Source organism: Rhea pennata, chromosome 4, assembly GCF_028389875.1.
Source record: "Rhea pennata isolate bPtePen1 chromosome 4, bPtePen1.pri, whole genome shotgun sequence".
NCBI lineage: Eukaryota > Metazoa > Chordata > Aves > Rheiformes > Rheidae > Rhea > Rhea pennata.
Window position 1 is genome coordinate 47,715,537 of NC_084666.1, and position 18,968 is coordinate 47,734,504.

General features: G+C 39.5%; 1 protein-coding gene across 5 annotated transcripts in view; it reads left to right on the forward strand.

The window, feature by feature from the left end:
• Window positions 1–17,610, forward strand: part of SH3D19 (SH3 domain containing 19) — a 94,159-nt gene extending 76,549 nt beyond the window's left edge. For 4 of the 5 annotated variants that reach the window (XM_062573867.1, XM_062573864.1, XM_062573865.1 and 1 more), the window contains 11 exons: window positions 2,366–2,424; window positions 4,209–4,473; window positions 5,945–6,013; window positions 7,019–7,091; window positions 7,406–7,536; window positions 9,937–9,995; window positions 10,964–11,151; window positions 11,422–11,474; window positions 12,003–12,189; window positions 13,071–13,168; window positions 14,589–17,610. In XM_062573867.1, the coding sequence (XP_062429851.1) occupies window positions 2,366–2,424; window positions 4,209–4,473; window positions 5,945–6,013; window positions 7,019–7,091; window positions 7,406–7,536; window positions 9,937–9,995; window positions 10,964–11,151; window positions 11,422–11,474; window positions 12,003–12,189; window positions 13,071–13,168; window positions 14,589–14,705 (1,299 nt within the window). In that variant the 3' untranslated portion in view covers window positions 14,706–17,610. Of the gene's footprint in view, window positions 1–2,365; window positions 2,425–4,208; window positions 4,474–5,944; window positions 6,014–7,018; window positions 7,092–7,405; window positions 7,537–9,936; window positions 9,996–10,963; window positions 11,152–11,421; window positions 11,475–12,002; window positions 12,190–13,070; window positions 13,169–14,588 lie in introns of those variants that run through there. The other variant, XM_062573868.1, reaches the window with a different exon arrangement.
• The last annotated feature ends 1,358 nt before the right edge of the window (window positions 17,611–18,968 follow it).

Genomic DNA, 18,968 nt, shown 5'->3' on the forward strand with positions numbered 1-18,968 from the left:
ATCTCCTGTGACTGACTCTCCTTTATAAAGTAAGTTACTTGAGGATTAACAGATGAAAGGGTCTGCTCAAAAATATAAGGCTTTGTTCTTTTAATTGTGTCTGCTAATTTAATCAGATAATTTAGACTGCTCTCAGTTCTGAAAAACACTTTGTTGATTTTGCTAAACTTTGATCACATCCATCTTCAGTTTTCTGTACGTTGCAGCTGGAATCATGGCCTTCTACACTTTAGTTTCCAAAACACTGTGAAGTGGTTCAAAGTCTAGGATTTACATAGTCAGAGTCCTTTAGATGCTTTTTTACCTTCAGCCAGAAGGCACCTCTCTGTATCTGTGCTAATCTCAAGTCAAAAGAAAATGCTTCTGTAGATAGAAAGAGAAGGAAAGTCAGCTTTTTTCAGCTCTTCCCTCCCAGATGTTTTCTGTTCGTTCAGTCAGAGCCTGAGCAGAACCATCTGTTACAAAAAGGAGGGCTCTGAGCAAATAGTGATGGTACACATCATAGTTCTGCATCCTGCAGGCTCTTTGACACAGATTTACTAAATAAACTAGAAAATGACATTGCCAAATGAATTTCCAAGAGAGTTGTGATGGCAAAAGTTGCAGAGATTCTTGCAGAAACCATAGGCAGTAACAAGATCAAATCAAATCAAAAGCCCTAAATAGGTGGACAGCTGCCAACAAATATCTTTGAAACTACCTCCGCTAAGAGGATAAAGTTTTTTTTTGAACGTTGTGGTTGAAAAGGCTGTTCTTAGAGGTCTCATCTCTTCTCAATAATGCTGAAGAAATAGTTTTCAAATACGAGATGCTCAATAGCGTGTTAGACAATACAGCCCTGGAACAGTTACAATGTGTGATCATCCAGGCTGTTTTGAAAAGCATGTGGGAGATCTTGTGTAAGCTTCAGAGGATCTTTCTTTTCCTTCTTAGAGAAGACTACATCAGACCCAGCGAAACATTTAATCCTATCTTTGCAAAGATAAGAACCTCTTTTTGCTGTTAAGTCCTTTATTAAGGACTTTAATAGTAGCCTTTAATGCGGGAGCTTCATGCTCTATAATCTTTCAACAATCTGTTACATATTTTGAGTTTCCCTCTCTAAATATAAACTCAAAATTGAATATGATTGTATGAACCTATTTCCATTGTTAAGTGGTGAATACTGAGAATGAATTCATAATAAAGTATTACACAAGCTAGTGCTTCCAATACTAGGACCATTTGTCTGTGGAAGTGATTAACCAGCAACAATAAAAACTGTTTAATCAGGCCACACTTGGTACATGATTGTTCCTTTTCACAGAGAAGAGGAAAATTTTAAGTATTAGGATAATATCCCCATGTGAAAGTGGCAGGTTGTTTTCATTTTAATAATTGAGAACATTCATTTGAGAACATAGTCGAGGGTCAGAATTCCACTACACTGCACATTCAGGTATTTTCAAGGTGGAGAAAAAGGGGATAAATTGTTACCCAGTGTCAAGCATGTGTATCCCCAATTAAGTAAATGAAACTGTTCAGACCTTCTAAAATTATTTGTTCACAAAGGTTATTTTTGGACCCAGATTCAGCAATCCGATTTACTAAGCTGTCCCAGAAACAGTTGCATTGGTTCAACTGAGCTGGCAGTACTCTCTGGCACCGGGATGAAAATGAATGGCAGGAGGCAGAAGGATGGTAACTTTAATCCGTTACTGCCATCCGAGCCTTTCAGACATGGCACATGTTCCCTTCCACTGACTCGGCTGCAGAAAAGTAATCTCTGACAGGGACAGGATGGGCAGCTGAGAACAGTAACTCCTTAATCTGTCAAAGCAAGATTCCCCGGGTCTTACCTGTTAGATCCTTAGGAAACATATTTAGATGCCTTCTTGAAACACAACTAATGTTATTTGCGATAAACTGTCTCCTGTACAAGTTGCATTTACATGATGTTTTCTACTCTAAGCCTGATCAGAAATAAGTGCTTCATCTGTCCATGTTAAATCAAAATTGATAATGTTCCTGCAGCCAAATTGGCATCTTACAGGCAGTGAAATCGTACATTTTTGTCTGGCCTGAATTTGGTTTCTAGTCCCTGATTTTAATGTACTAGGAAAAGAGGGCTGGCTCATACCTAATGCACAATTTAAGCTGTGATTCAGGTAGTTAGCCAGGTTATTTACATCTCTCTATGTCCAGCAAGACTTTAAAATGCTAGAATGAAACATGATTTTTTTTTTTAAACTGTGTTGCCAGAGCTCCAGAAACTCATTTTCCCTGTCTGTAGAATATGATTTAAAATAAGAAATGCATCATTTACACAAGATCTTTTTGTTTCTTAGGCTTAGTGAAATGGCCTTTTTCTTTTTAATCTTTATAGGAGTCGGATCGTACAGAACAGTCTGGAACACCTCACCTAGACCCTGCGCTACCCCCAAGGTGAGCAGAATCTTCCAGAGATTCACTTAGAAGATGAGTTCTGTGTTCTTTGCTTAGTTAGTCTCTTTGTAGACACTATGAACTCTGTTCCTAATTCAGTAAGCTTGGGTAGGTTTTACCTTTAATACGTTCACTATTAAATAAGGAGGACCACATAGCTAACTGATTCCTACGATGTCAGTATGAGCGGGGACATTATAGGAGGACAGCTGTTTGGCTCTTCAGCTAGTGTACAGTGGCTGTTGACAGTCATTCCTTTCTGCATCTTTAATCTATTCACCCATACATGGAACATCACATCTTGCATGTTGCTGACCTTTTTGATCAACAGCCCTTGTGCTTGTGGCTGGATTTGAGTGGTGAAGGAGTGGAGGTAGCAGATGCTACCACCCCAGAAAGGGCAGATACTGGGCCAACACCTTCCCTGAAGCAGTGGCTAATTTATACAATGCCTCTACTTCACTTCAGACCTAAAATCCTAGTGAACTTGCAGAAAGAATGACAACCTTTTTGAGTTTTCTTGTTTTATTTTGTTGCCTTTTAAACCAACGGGAAAGGTCTGCAGAGGCAAAAATAGCCAGACCAGCCTTAGATTAAGGTCTGCTAAATGCCAGAGGCAAACTGGTGGGTGATATAGCACTTAGCCCAATCAGGCTCTGTCGTAATCTACACAGTAAATGTGTGCATTTAAATACATAGTTTACTCTGTTCATGGAGTCAGGATAAGGGAATCTTATTTCAGTTATGACGCTTAGTCTAACAATAAATATTGTTCGCAGGAAAATATGTGATTGTACCTGACATGGAAACACTTTAGTATTGCCTCTTAGGTCTTTGTTACTTCTTTTTCCCCATCTGTTTAGCAGTATTTCTGATTTTCCTGAGGTTCTCTGCAATTGCAGTAGATTAAAAAAAAATCCTTTTGTTTTTCTGTTCAAATTGATTTAAGAAAAAAAAAAAAGAACAATAATTCAGTGATTTGTCTGATATGGTTTTCTTGTTTAGCTGAGTCTCCTCACCAACATATGAGTTGGTTTGTGTCTAGATTTAGGACAGTCTAAACTGGAATTTCTTCTTTTGTCAAAATAAAAAAAAAAGGATGAGACAAAGAAGGGGGGGTGGAAGTGAATGTAAGTGTAAATTTGCCTTGAAATTTAAAAAAAAAATCCATACTCAAATAGTAATAGAGAACTCTTTGTGGGTGCAGTAATAAACTGGCAATATTCTTTTCAGGTGGTAGATAACACAGACATGTTACAACACTCCAAAATCCCTTTAATACACATTCTGTTATGATTTGACAATTTTTATGGATCCTTGAGAAATTCAAGCTAATAAATAATTATTCTGAATTATACTGTATGGGAGAGTGGAAGAGAACTGTAGCATAAACTTGCAGTAAGTGGCCAACGGTTTCCCAGTAACACCCAAAGAAAATTGTATTTTTGGAACAGTTTTACTTCCAGGGTTCTTACATACATGTAGCCAAAACTTTACATATGCAGTGCGTGTCGAAGACCCAAGAAAGCTAGTGAGCTATTGATTAGCAGAAGTGGTGAGCAGACTTGGAATACGTGGTAAAAGAATCTGTCAAAGGATTTGATCATTGAATCACAGTATCTGAAGGGTTCATGTGTCCCTGGAGAGCTGTAGATCTACATATCCTACAGTCCAGGTCATTGTGAGTCAGATTTCCTAGTTGAATGCGCCAAGGCTGTGGCAGAGGATAACGTGGCAGACTTACTAAGATGTATATTTCTTTGATGGTTCACCCAATCTTTTAGGCCTGTGGATGGAAAGATTATACCAGCTCGACCTCCCCCACCTAAAGGTGTTCCTGGAAGGCCACCTCCACCAAAACTCTCTGCAATCAAGACCTCCTCTCAAAAGGACCCTCTTTTCCGTGCCACTTCTGACATCGCTTGTGATAAAAAAAACAGCAAATTCAGACTGGGACCCAAGAGAGCAAAAAGCCAAGTCTTAAAAAATCAGGATCCAGCATTACCTCCTAGGCCTAAACCGGGTCATCCTCTCTACAATAAATATATGGTGAGAGTTGAGACGCTCTATTTGAGACTGTTGTTTGCAAAACAGTGTTAGTGAAAATATTAGTGAAAAAAATATAAAGGTAGGTTGCTATGATATGGCTGTCACAATTAATCTATCAGCACAATCTTTCTTAGAAAACACTGATAGATAAATAGTAATACACAATGGAATGTAACTGAGGAGAAAGCACTATAAAAATGCTAAGTGTATTTATTATTTAAACCTATGTTGTATTAAAAAACAAAGCAAAACCTGTCAGCCTTCAAAATTTGAAGGCCTTTTGTGGTGTTTAGCAATGGCTAAAAGTCTGTAAAAAACAGACTCCGTTCGTTTTGATTTAATATTTTCTGAATCTTTGACAATTAGAGGATCTACTTTAGGTCTTTAACAGATAGCTCTTGTTTTATCGGAGTTTTCTTTGCAGTCATCACTTCTGATTTCTATTAAGAGTATGTAAAAATGGTGCCAAATGTTGTGTTTGCATGTTGCTTTTCCCTGTATATGTCAAAATGCTAAACAAAACTGTTGTTTAAATTGTTTAACTTGCTTAATCAAGGCTGCAAAGAATGAAGAATGTAACATTACTTACCTTACACCCAGTACAGAGACAGCCTGCCTCTCCTAGGATTTCATCCAGTTGAGGCCATGCCTTTTCATTCTGAAGTGTTCCTTTTGGTATTGCAGATATTTTTAGAGGATAAGAAATGTAAATGGATGAATATCAGTGAAAAAAGGAGTCTTCCTTATGCTTAGATGTTTAGAGCTGGTTAGTGAGCAGAGCTTGGGACTGCTTGAACCAGTGCTGTTGCCAAAGAAGTGAACACACAACCATAGCGTGAAAACAACATTCAGCCCAAAGTGGAAGCCTTCTGTTGCCTTCTCTTTGCTGTGCACTACTTTAGATGTGCCTTTAGGTGCTTGGTGGTGGAGTACAAGAGAAAAAGTTGCATCTTAGTGTTAGCAAGGACAGCTCTGAGAAAAGCGAAACGTTGATTCCTATCTGATGTACTCCTTCCTGTTTATGTAAGACACATTTGACGTATTTTATAGGTGAGATTTTTTTTCCAGTGGCAGTTGACTAGTAATTCCCTGCTCTCATGTGCTAGCGTCTATGAATTTTTCCTCCCAGACTGTATCTCCAGTGTCCTCCACGACAGGAGAACGCTTTCCTGTATTACAGTGCATTGCCAAACATCAGGTACCGTGTGGCATGGTGTAAGTTAGGTGGCTGAGATACCTTTAAAGCTGGATGACAACACTCAGGTTTCTCCTGAGGACAGATCATACTGCCTGCAAACTTGTTCTGAATGCTTTCCAGAGGAACCTATCTTCTTCCTCCAGGCTCCTACATTGGTCACTGATAGTAGATGGTCTGAGTATTTGCATCATCTGAGTATTTTCACATGCAGTAGAAATTTCAGATGCTTAGAAATAAAACAAACTATTCTATTCCCCTCAATTTCTGTTCAAGCTACCTGTGCCTCATGGAGTTGCCAGGGAAAACTTTCTTCCCAGGAACCATGGAGAAGTGTCCTGTAAGGTAAGGCTGCTTTCTCTACTGATACATACTTAATCATTAGGATTCCTATTACATTAAAGAACTGAGTGCAGAAGGTAAGCATTTAGTTTTGTAATGTGCCGTACATGAGATATCAGTGAGTTAGCTTTGACGTATGGCTTTCAAAGTATTTTCCTCTCTTTTTGCTTATATAGAACTTCACCTGTTTTAGGGCGTGAATATGTTACTACAGTATAAATTGTAACAAGTAACTGAGCTGTAAGCAGCCTTTTTGATTTTTGACAGAAACCTACATGTAGGAAGTAGATTCCTGTGGAATCTGTTGTAATTCATAATACTGTGTTCTTATCTTTGTCCATGTTGGGTTTTTTACAATTGTAACTCACAAAGTAGTTCACAGTGATTGTCAGTACAGTCCAGAAAATCCTAGTGGTGATGTAGAGATGAAGGCTCATTGTTTGTAATATAATCTCCCTTTATAAAGATCCCACAATGAACTTGTTCCATTATGTTCCTGTAAGCAAAGGCCAAGTGGCTTGCCCTCCCCTCCAAAATATTTGGCAGATGACAAATCTGCTGTCCCTGCTGTGTGTTTATAGGGGTGGTTGGGCTGAGAGGGTCTCTCAAAGGAAGCAAAAAAATACTTGCTTGCACACGGTAGCAAGTAGCAGCACACTGCTGCACACAAAATTGGGCATTAACCCTTACATGGAGGGTTGCTAAGATTGCTCCAGGCAGCTTAGGTTTAGGCTACACTACGAAAAATTGCAGTGATCGCTCCCTCCCTTCCTTTTACTGGATGAAAAGTAGATTTCAATGAAATCCCTTCTGGTTTACATTGGTAAAAGACGTACAGGATTCAGAAGCATTGGTTTGTGACTGGTGCTAATTGTCACCTCCAGAGGTGTGATATTATAACAATATTGTGTCCAAAATCAGAAAATAACTTTCAGAATAAATGACAGAGAATCTGTATTAGTGTCTTTCATGATTTATAAACTACTTGGATTTATTTATTTTTGACAGGATTCAGACAATCCTCCAAAGGTTTCTGACACAACTGCGCCTCATGCTGTAGTCTTGCATGATTTTCCTGCGGGTAAGTGCATGTGAAAATTTTGGAAGCTTGTTTTGCTCAACACCTTTCAACATGGGAATTTTCTTAGGAATTGCAACTTAAAAATAATCAGGAAGCTCAACCTGCAAGTTTTGCATGTGAAATTGTTCGAATCCATGGACTCAGCTGTAGTTGGGCCAGTCCTTTAGTTAAACTAACTTGGTGAGCAATGTGTATTTAAAGCTTTTTAAAAACGAGTTCCACTTTTGACTGGTGTATTTATAATAAGAAGGCTTTACTTAGAAAAAATTGGTGCCTGTGACAGCTGCTTTAACTGAAATGATGCTGTGTTACAGAGCATGCTGAGGACTTGGAGCTTCATTCTGGAGACATCGTTTGCCTTCTGGAGAAAATCGATGCTGCGTGGTACAGAGGAAAATGTGGGAATCACACGGGGATATTTCCTGCCAGCTTTGTTAAAGTAGTTGTATGTAGGCTTTGTATATGTTGCTATATAAGATCCTGTTGTATTTGTTTTCTGGTTCTAGTTTACTATAGCTCCTGTGTGTTTTACTCCATTTGCTGTTTCTGTAACCTCTTTTCCCTCTGGCAGCATGAGAAGACATATCAACTTGTTTGCATGGTATTAGAAAGATGCTTGATTTGGCAGCCCAAGCTTGTGGTCTAGGTATTATTTTCCTGTTAATTTTAAGCCACGTGGGAAAAGTATAGCCCTTACTCGAGCCCCTTTGCTAGCCAGGGTAGTTTCTCTGGGACTGTAGACCAGGTTATTTTCCGTAGCTGCATTTAAGAATCAAAATTCAGCAAGGTGATTGCTTTTTACCCCCTCTCTCCAGGCGTATCTCTCGTTCTTGTCCCCTTGATCTGTGCCAGGATCAGCACTTTTACAGCCAGGTAGCGTCCTGGATCAGGGTAGCAATTTAGCCCAACAAAGCATTTTTTTCCTTTCCAAAATTATTTTTCACCTGAATCAGGGCCCTTAAGTGGCTCGCGGAGCGGCCCCGCAGACGGGCGCGCTGCTGCGGTGCAAGGAGGCCGTTACTGCAAGCGAGCAGCGTAAGCAAGGCCTGTTACTGAGCAGGACGCTGGGCTGTAAGCTGCAGGCAAGAGACAGGTGCTGTTTTGGAGCCCAGCGGAGAGGAATCGGGCAGCTTTTGCTGGACAGAGATACAGGATGGTTTAATGCCTCCAAAATCTGGCTCGGATCTGCTGCCTGCCTCTTAATGTTTAAAGTGTGTCGTCCCCCCCCCCCGCGGCAGCGCCGAGGGCCGTTGTGCTGCCCTGACCAGCCCGCGGGCCTGGAGGAAGGCTGAACTGCCACCACGCTGCAGCTGAACACGAATTTTTGCAGACAGCAAAAGTTTGTGTTCAGCTGGGGCAGCTGCCAGAAGGAGGTGCGAACTGCTGCTACACTGAAAATACTAAATATTTGGTAATCATCACAGCATGTTACATAGAGTGTCTGTTTAGTTTGTAATGGTATAATTGTAGAGGAATTTTAGCACTTGAAAACTGACCAAATAAAAAGTTAGACTAGTGATTAGAAGTAATGCAACAATGCTCAAATTGCTTCCACAAGAAAGATCTTTTTTTTAGCTAAATCAATTAGCCTATTCTACCCAACCAATTTAATTTGAAAGTTCTTCTTACTGATGACTAGTAAATAAAAAGACTGTGTTAAAGCAATGGAATGAGTATTTGGGAGCAAATTCAGCATTGATACAAATGTACAATTTCATAAAAGCAAGGGAAGACGCTTTTCAGACTTCTGTTTTAGTTTTGAAAGGTAATTGCTCTTTGAGTACAAAAGTCTTTTGTTTCAACAAAATCTTAAAAAGTTATTAGGGAAGGAGAACAAACCTAGACTAATTTACTGAGTAAATTCCAGTTCCTGCTCATGTGTGTCAGAGATCTGATCTCAACACAAGCTCTCTATACGATACAATATAGCGTTTTACAATATCGAGCTGAATAGTAGGTTGATGTCTGAACATCCAATAGCAATACATTACTATTATTTCCAGTAAAACTTTCAGAGCACAACTAACATTACCTTGTCTGGCAAGAGTGTTGCAAAGATTATTTTTCCTATAAGAAAGCATGATTTCATGCAGTCCTCCCCAAGAGCTAATGAAAGAGTCTTGTTGTTTTTACGGGCACTAGCTTATGTGACAGAGAGCAGTGACTCAAGACTCCTAGCTGGGGTTTGTAGGGTTATAGTCTTACCCTAAATCTCATAGGCTGTCCTCCTTATCATAGCAAAAATACAGTTGCAGTCCTCTTGTGATATGCACATAGTGATTTTATTTTAATCAAATTTCTCCAATTCCTGTAATTAGCATGTGGTGCCTAGCTGCAATTGAGATGAAAACAGTTACTTTGTTTTTTTTCCAGACTAACCTTTCCTTGTATACAGCCACTGCATCCGTACTGAAATGGGGTGTTTTTGTTTTGATGACAGATGGCAAATGCTGGACTACCAAACCCGAAATATCTAAACAATAATTTTGTCTATTGTGAGATTTTTGTGCTAGTAGATAATACCTCAATTATCAATTGAAAGTTTGGTGCTATGTAGCAGCATCCAGTCCCATTTTCTGTCAATTGCCCATGCAAAGTAGAAACATGAAAACATGCCAATAAGAGAAGCATTAAATAGTGCTCCTTGTTTGCATGCGATTGAAAAATGAGAAATCAGCCATGCAAAAACAAAAAGCTCAAATATGACCATATATCAGAGTATGTTAGTGATGATGTGGTGTTGCATAGATGTCTCAACTAGAGCTGATGCTTGATTGAAAATAGATTGTTTTAATAATGTCAAAGTTTACTATAGTAGTTACATTTATGTATTTTGTCTTACTAGCTTGATGTTCCAGAAGAAAACAACAGGAAAAAAATACTCTGTTCATCACATTGTAATAAGTGAGTCAGATAAATCTTACCTTTTTCTTTTTACTTGATTTACTAGAAAGTAAAAAGAAAGATAAATTTTGGAGCTGGTGTCATCTGCACTGAGCTTAATATGCTTAACAGCTTCCTCACCAAAATATGTTTTAGTGTTTTGACAGCTTAATTTTTTAAAGTTTATGAAGTTTTAATAAGGCTCTTGCATGAAGTAGAAGATAAAGAGCATCTCCCATAATTTATCCTGAAAATTATTTAGAGAAAAGTTGAAGCAATTTGATTAACTTCAGCAGCATCGCACTCACCTCTTTCCTCCCACGTTGTGAGTAAGAGGGAATGTTCAGGGCTCGTTTGACAGAACAAGAAGAAACGGACCAGAACGGAGCTGTACTTGAAGTAGAGGGCTCGGTCTAACCTTAACGTATTGTCTTTATACAGGTGAATCCGAGATTCTCTTAGATCAGATTTTTAAATGTACTAGGTTATGCATCAAGCACTTCATTTGCAGGGTTAAACACTTTGATTTGATTGCGTACAACTTGTAGTAAGAGTTGTGGACAAGGAATAACTTTGCATAATATTTCTACTCAGTGATGGGTTATTAGATTTCACAACCAAGTGAAATTTAAGCAGTGATTAAAGTGGAGTCAGGCAGAGATGACCCACAATGTGAGTCTTCAGTTTGGTAAAACCAAACAACCTTACGCAGCTGGAGCTGGGGACTAGTATCAGTGGAACTGTTCCAGTGGTCCTCTTACAGTTTGACTGGTCTTACCTAAAATTTTATTTTTAAAAGCTGCTCTTGCAACTAAAAATTAAAACAAAATAATACAGCTGTCCTGAACCTTTTAGGAAGGAATGACTGTTCTATCTTCAGTGCATTCTTCCCCATTTTAATGAAGAATATCTGTCATGTTTTGCATAACGTTGCCTTCTTAGTAATAAGTAGACAATAATATAATACATAGTTTTTCTTGTTTGTACAGAGGCCCAAGATGTGTTGCACGCTTTGAGTATATTGGAGACCATAAAGATGAGCTCAGTTTTTCAGAAGGTGAAACTATTATCCTTAAAGAATATGTAAATGAAGAATGGGCCAAAGGAGAGCTCAGGGGCATGTCTGGAATTTTCCCCTTGAATTTCGTTGAAGTAATTGAAGATCTGCCTGAAACAGGTATGAATATGTTAGCAAACCTGGAAACATCTTCCTCAGGAACCCGATTTTTTACTGCGTACATACAGGCAGTATAAAAGGATATAGGATAGAAGTCCAAAAGGACAATGTACAGCGGAAGGAGTTGGAAAGAGGAGAGAAGACAGATAAGAAACAGTAGGACTTAAAAGTTGTTCTTAGTAATCACTTCAAATATTCTAAATTTCCTTAATTAGTAACATTTTGAAAGTCATTCATTGCTGCTGTTCTAAGCTGTCCTTTGCTACATAGGTCCAAGAGCATCACTGAAGAACAAAGTGGAAGTTTCCTCTTCCCTTCCTCAGGTAATAGAATTTTATAGGCTGCAGCTAGACTTTTCGTAGATCTTTCATGGGTTTACAGACTTTCTGTTTTAACGTTAGATTTGCTGCACAGCTCTAACTTACATATTTAATACAACTCCCACAGTTGCATAATGTTGCATGGTTACATCTAGAAATTTGACAGTTGGTATAAGTTGATAAATTCATAACTTCTTGTAAATTAACATAAGTATATTTTTATCCTTTGCACCTAAAACAAGAAAGCGCTAATGAGGACTTCACTTAAGTATTGTTGTAGTGGATTAATTTTGCATTTCTTACTAATTCTGTCTCCAGCCAGTAGTGATAAAAGGGAATACTTCTGAGTATAGGCAAATTTCTGTGATAATTACTGAAATGCCATTCCAGTCTACAGCTGCGGTGACAGTATTATATGAGGGAAAAGTCAGGATACTCAAGTCTCTACCTGTGCTTTCACCAGAATTGAGGAGCTTACGGTCTCCATTAACACTTTGGAAATGAATTTGTTTTTTCTGTTCTCTTGAATAGAACAACAGACATTCAACAGAGTGGTGTGAAGCACTTCATGATTTTACAGCAGAAACCAAAGATGATTTGTCCTTTAAAAAGGGAGACTGCATCCAAATACTGGAACAAGTAGATTCAGAGTGGTACAGAGGAAGACTGAACGAAAAGGAAGGGATTTTTCCAGCAGTTTTTGTTCAGACCTGCTCAGGTACAGTGTTTCTACCAGAAGGCAAATCATTATTTCTTAGATCCATCACATCACAAGCCATGTGACACCTCTGATATAATGTCCTAAAGCTAAACCAGGTCCTGAACTGTTATTGTAAATAATGTCAATATACTGCTTTAGACATCAGGTAATCCAGGGGCACGTGATACAGATTCTGAAAGAGTTAAACAGTTTGGTTTGGGCACAGGCAAAACAGGACCATCATCCACACTGATTCACTTTCACTCATGTATCTCTTGAACTGTCTGCAGTGGGAATTCAGGGCTATAATTGATGGTGAGAGCTGGAGGCGCTCTCAGCTGAACAGAAGCACTACAGCAACTGCTCAAGCTTGCCACAAAACTACTGTAATTCTGTTGGTGGAAGAGGACTTTAACTGCTTGCTCTCTCAAAGCTTCTCTTTATCCCTAAAATCCATGTAGTCAAAACCTTCACAGAGGACTCAATCACATTTTTCTTTTATACATACTTTGGAAGTAAAGCCATGAGTGAAATTAAAGAGGGAATAAAGTCCACCTAACCAGCAGCAGCACACACTAAGTGCAGCTGTACGAAGCCACTTCATCTCCAAAGAGGTAAATATAGCTTTCATTAGATACTGCCATCAGAAAGTTTAAGAAAATCAACTTTAAATTAAGTCCCTTTATAAGCAGAGCACGAGGATGAGTTAGCACTGTAAAATGAACTGGCAGCAGTAGAGAGAGTTTTATTTTTTTTCCCAGCAGGACACTGAATTTACTAAGTATCAGCGGTGGGCACTGTGCTAGGGAGAGACCACAAGAAGGACAGGAAACTTCTCCAGAAACAAAGATAGAGTTCACTCCAATCCAAGTAACTTATGTGTTCTCCATATTCTGCAGCCAGAGTAGAGATGTCAAAATCTCGAGGAGGAAAGAAAGGAAAAGCCAAAGCTCTTTATGATTTTCATGGAGAAAATGAAGATGAGCTTTCATTCAAAGTAAGTATCTATCTCTTAACCAAATTTTTAAAACTTATGGTCATAAAGAATGCTTAAAAAAACTGATTTGTCTATATTAAAAATAGACTTAGAATGAACCAAGCTCAAAGAGGAGGAATAAATACTAACGCATTTGGTAAAAAGCCTCTCTCAAAGTTTTTGTCCTTACCAAAACTTCAAAGATTTCATCAATGTGGAACAGGAGAAGACACTGAAAAAAGGTCAGGAGTCAGAGTCTTCTTCAGGCTTAATTATTCTAGCAAAATACACGACAAAACAAAAACATCCTTATTTTGCAGAACAGCTATATTCAGTTCTTGATTCGCTGATACAGTTAAAGGAGCCTTTTGTTTAATTAGAAGGCAGCAGAGAAGGTGTGATAACAGTGAGCACGCCAGTGTTGACAGCAGTGGTGGCTCCAAGGGACACCTGATACAGGAAAACTCTGGGACTCCAGAAGGGTTTGGCAGCGTGATACATACTTGCTGTGGGAGCAGGCGGAGCAATGCAATTCTTGCTGGATGCCTAGGTAATGTTAAGAAGCAGGAACATGAAACAGCATGTCATTTTAGATTCAACGTCATGGCTTAGATAACCTTCTTCTGAAAAGCATGTTTCTTGCTTTTATCAAGACTTGACAAAAGTCAAGTCACTTGCTGACTTGTGAAGTCAGCAGAGTTTCACAGCAGGTCCAAAATAGCATTTATTGCAAGAATATACTTTTTTTTTTTTTTTTTTTTTTACTTTCTAAGGCTGGTAAAGTAAATAGTTTCTGCCTTAGGAGCTTGCAACACTGAAAGGATAGGTGATTCTTTAAAGAGGAAAAGGAGGACTGAGGTACTAGAAGAAAGATGAGGGTTATGATAGACCTTCAGGTGAATGGTGGGGCTTAGGAAGATGAAAGCGGGAACGAAGATCAAACAAGACCTGGAGTTTATTTGAAAGACCAGCCTGAACTTAGACTGCTGCATCCCTTTTGGAGAACTTGCACTGAGAGCAAAGCTTCCAAGGGCTGGAAATAATGGGACTAAATTGAAATAAAGACTTTGAAGCATTCAAAGAAACACTTTACTAAAGCAAGACTACGCACGAGCCGTGCATAAGGCAGCAGCCTGTAGGCTAGCTACCTCACGTAAAGTGCTTGAGCAACACAAGAAGCTGTCTAGCAATACTATTTTTTTCTTTCCAGAAAGTGGTGGTTTTTCAACATGTGACAGGATATTTGCTTACCCTAATACAAGTTACAACCTTTTTTGGCAAATACAGTCTCAAAGAGGTCTAACCACCAGGAGAAGAGTCTGACCTTGTCCTACTCGTCTTGCGTTTGATTGATACGAAGCGCTTCTGAGTAACATCAGCTTTGCATGCATTAACATTTTACAGTAAGCTCTCCTGGCTCACATTACTCGTTCTCTTGCAGGCAGGCGATACGATAACAGAGCTGGAATCTGTAGATGAGGACTGGATGAGTGGAGAGATGCAAGGAAGATCTGGGATATTTCCCAAAAACTTTGTTCAGATTTTAAAAACACCATGAAGTTTTGCCTGCCTTCATACTCCCTGCATGTGGGAGAGAATGTTTCCCATCCCAGAGGCACAGCAAACAAGGACATCGCCATATTTTGACTATCAAAATGTTTTGCACTACTTTTTCTAGACAGTCATACCAGTATCTTGAAGTCAAATAAGAAAATTTGTCTTTTGTGACAGTGTATTTAGTCGTGCTTTGTGAATGCTCTGAGAGTAAGTAAAAGCAGGATATTTAGCAGATGCCAACTAGAGAAGTACTGTGGTAAAGTACCATTTTAACTTAAATTTTTAACTTGTTCTTAACATTCTAATAAGTTTACTATCTGGTAGTACATTTATCATGTATAAAGTCTGCATAAAGTAAGCTTCTTTGAGCTTCTTTAAAAACTGTTTCTTAAATCTAAATTAAAAAATAGTTTTAAAGATATAATTACAGCATTCAGTATGTAGATGAAGTTCAATATTCAGGTTTTATTACTGCTCAACTTCCACACTGAAGTAGAATCCACTTGTTTTATGACTTAGAAGATAAGGAAGATAAGTTATCTCTGCAGAAAACTATTCAATCTGAATGATGGAGAGAAAACTCAGAAGTGAATCCTTGTGTGTAGTATTCTTCTGTTCTTAGATTCAGCTGTTCGTACAGGGGGATTGGAAAAGCAAAATGTTTAAATTTTACTTCTTGATAGCGTTTAAACCAGTGTGAGTCATCTCTTAAAACTTTCTTTCCCTTTCCCTGCAGTCCTTTGCAGTTGTAGGTTGTTTTCTCCAACGAGGTTTTCTTCAGCCTTCTTCTCCCGGCTGAAGCGAGCTCAATAAGCAGCGCCCAGCACAAGCTTCCTCCGATCCCCTCTCTGCGGTAGCTTCACTATTTCAGCTATTTGTGCCCTCCCTCCTGCTGTACGTACGGGGAGAGCCGCTCTTCACTCGCTCTGCGTTTCATTTGCCACTTTTGAGCGCTGGAACATACTTCAGTAGTGCTATTCCTAGCCTTAACATGAAGGATGGGGAACAGCCTCAGTTTTAGCTTTCAGCAGCCACAGGGTTTAGTTTTCAGTTTGTTACCGTGTACCAGCCATGCTGAACGCCACTATAAATGGGCCTTAAGGAAAAAAGAAACAGCTGGGGAGACGTTACTTCAAGAACCACTGAAAGAACAATTTAGTAAAAGTCAGTGTGATTTGAGCTACATCATAAACTAAAGCAAACATGATTGAGGTAGCTTCAGATTATAGGAACTTCGAGAAGTAAACTTCTTTTTCTGATACTTGGCTCCTGACAGACTAGTTTAAATGTGTCTTGATTACTAGCTAAGTTACTGGATTAGAGTATTTTTTTTTTAAAAAAAAAAGTATGTATAACAACAATGCTGCAGTTGGTTGTTTCAGCATTGGCAGTATTGCTTTGCTCTTGTGCCATAGGAAAGGAAGCAGTAAGTTGTTAGCAAGAGGCCTTAAGAGACGCACGTGACCCCTTTCACAAGAAACAAGTATTTTTTTTTTTTTTTTTTTTTTTGCAGGCCTGGAAAGTCCAGGCTGCCAAAAGGGCCAGGAGCCAAGTGGCGTGTGGAGGTGGTGGGAACCAGAATCATCACGATTGACTTGGGCTGGTTTAACTTAGGCTTGTATCTGCTTAAAGCTTTATCGCTGGGAGATCCAGGCGCGGCACCGAATAGGTACAGCGGCGGCGGGCTGGGCTGCGTCTAAGCTAGTGTTGAAGCGGGGGTAAGCGAGCCAGCCCGAGGGCAGCCCCCACTCTGCACCCCGGCCTTCCTGGGGCCCCAGGCACGAGCTTTCAGCCAAAACTCACCCTTGTGCTGTTCCAGAAAGCTGGAAACTAGACAGTTTATACAGCTATTACTCGATGTTACCATACGAACGACCCTGTCCTGCGCTCCTGTGGAATCAAACTACAACGTAAATCCACGTCTGAGGACAACCCTTCCCACTCCCCAAGCTTTCCTGTCCGGAAAGGCTGAGGGTTCTTACTGTTTATTCAGAGATAACATGAATTTCCTTCTATAGGGCTCCATGGAAGCAGAGAGATAGAGGTTTCTGACTGCTGCAAGCCTTCTCAGCCACAAATTTTCAGTGGATCACCCTACTAAAACATGCTGCTTCACCATGACCCCTGGCAAGGCACCTCTTGAACCTCTAGTAAGCACAAGAGGAGGAGAACAAAATAAAATAAAATAAAATAAAAACCAGAATAACTAAGTCCTCCAAAGAGGCGTGTAATCATTGTGAAGGTAGGTGAGGGTTAAGTGTACGCTTACTTATTTTTTGTCTGGCAGTTTTCTAAAACTTTGATACAAGTCTTAACATAGAAATAAATTTTTATATTTTTTCAATTTCCTCTCCCCCTATTTTTATAATTGTATATTGATCAGTTGTTTTTTTAACTTATGTTAGGTGTTTAAATCTGTGCCTGTCAGTAGATAAGCCCGCTCTGCTTTGCTTTAATCCTCTCCTCCTTATTTAGGGCTAGAAGAGCAGCAAAGCCTGATACTCAGAGCAAGGAGTGCCATCTGAAGGCTGTTTGCATGACTGCAGTCAGCTAAAATCTCTTTTTTGTTAAATTTGAAGGAAATTAACTGCTTGGCTTTTACAGAAGCGTAATTTGTAGAAAAGTAGAAATGAGGTCACAAATCATAACTGCAACGTAGTAGCAAATCTCAGATGTAACCTTGAAATTCAGCTAGGGTGTGATACATTAGTATGCTAGAGAATGGTTTTTGATTCACTCGAGGCTTCTGTGGTTTGACCCATCCTCTGAAAATACCTTCAGGAGGAAGGCTTTGTTTTGTGTACAGATAAGTGTCTTAAGTGAATCTTTGCAAGTCCATTAAGTTTGTTATGGTACCACTGTAAATTAAAAATGTATTTAACCAGTAAAATTTTTTTTATAATTAAGTCACGATTGCATTTTTATCGTCATCTGTTGCGGAGAGCTGAGCTCACCACATGGCATAATGGTTTTATTCTGTTTCGATGTTTAAGGAAACAGCTAAAACTACAAGATAGTGCAGTATTGCGTCCCTTCACAAATAGGCCACAACCCCAAAAGGCTCCCGACAGCTTGAAGGCAGTTTGATCAGGCCTTCAGACTGAGGTGCGTCGCGCTCGCCCCCCGCAGCGTCTGCGCTGTTTGCTGCCTGCGACCACCTGGCGCCGCAGAGGGGACTGCGCTCCGCTCGCACCGCGACGACGTTGCTCGGGACGAAACCATCGGCCGAGCCTAAGCGGTAACAGACAGAAGCGAGCGGCAATTCTGCGCGCACCTTCCGTGCGCTCTGCCGCTATTCACAAACCACGATCGGCTGGCTTGTACAAAAAAACCACAGGAAATGGAAAAATTCTTCCTTGTGCTTGCTTTTCTTCATTTACAGTCATTTTATAAATTTTATCATTTACCTAAAGCTCCTATATGGCAGTGCTAGCAAATAGCTTATTGTTTAAAAAAGAACACCCGCAGCATGAAACAGTGAAACAATTTTGGAAGTCAAAAAGTTCTTTTTATTTTCCAAAATGCTCTTGCACTAGCCTTTCTGCAGACTAACAAACATACTCAGACTAACAAATGCAAGGAAAAAAATAGCTGGGCAAAGGATACAAAGTCTGAGATGCCTATTTTCAAAGACTACAGGCCAGTTGCAGTCCTTCAGGATTTGTTTGATAGAGTTACTACTAAGCAGAAAAGATGAATAAAACACTGCCACGATCAAGACAAGGCTCTCAGACACATCTTATTCTAATACTAGACTTGTATATATACATACGTATACATGCGCATCTACATTAAACCTTACTTTAGTAGGTCCAAGGATTTTCAGCCTCATCTCACTTAGACTAAGTCATGGGTTAGATTTTACTCCAGTGAAAATTTTTCAGTGTCATTTTTGCTACAGAAGTGAAAGGAATTTGTTAAGATTCACAGCTTCAAAAGTATCACCATATAGGACTGCCGAGAGGAAAGCAGTACCCGTGTCTTGAAGTACTGACAAACGCATTACACCAAACCTCCTTCCTTCAGAGCTGCAAGTAAGCGCTAATCAAAAACACAGCTTCAGCAGTGCAGTGCAGATGAAAATAAACTGGCAAAGCAGGAGATCAAAAGCAGCACTCGTTCATTTTCTCCTGCTTTGGTGTCATTAAAGGTTGTTTTTTAATCCTTCCAGTACAAACACCAAAGAGAGCAGGCTTGTATTTTACCCATAGCACCAACAGAATCCAGTAGGAAGTTACCTGAATATTAAGTCATGCACCGACAG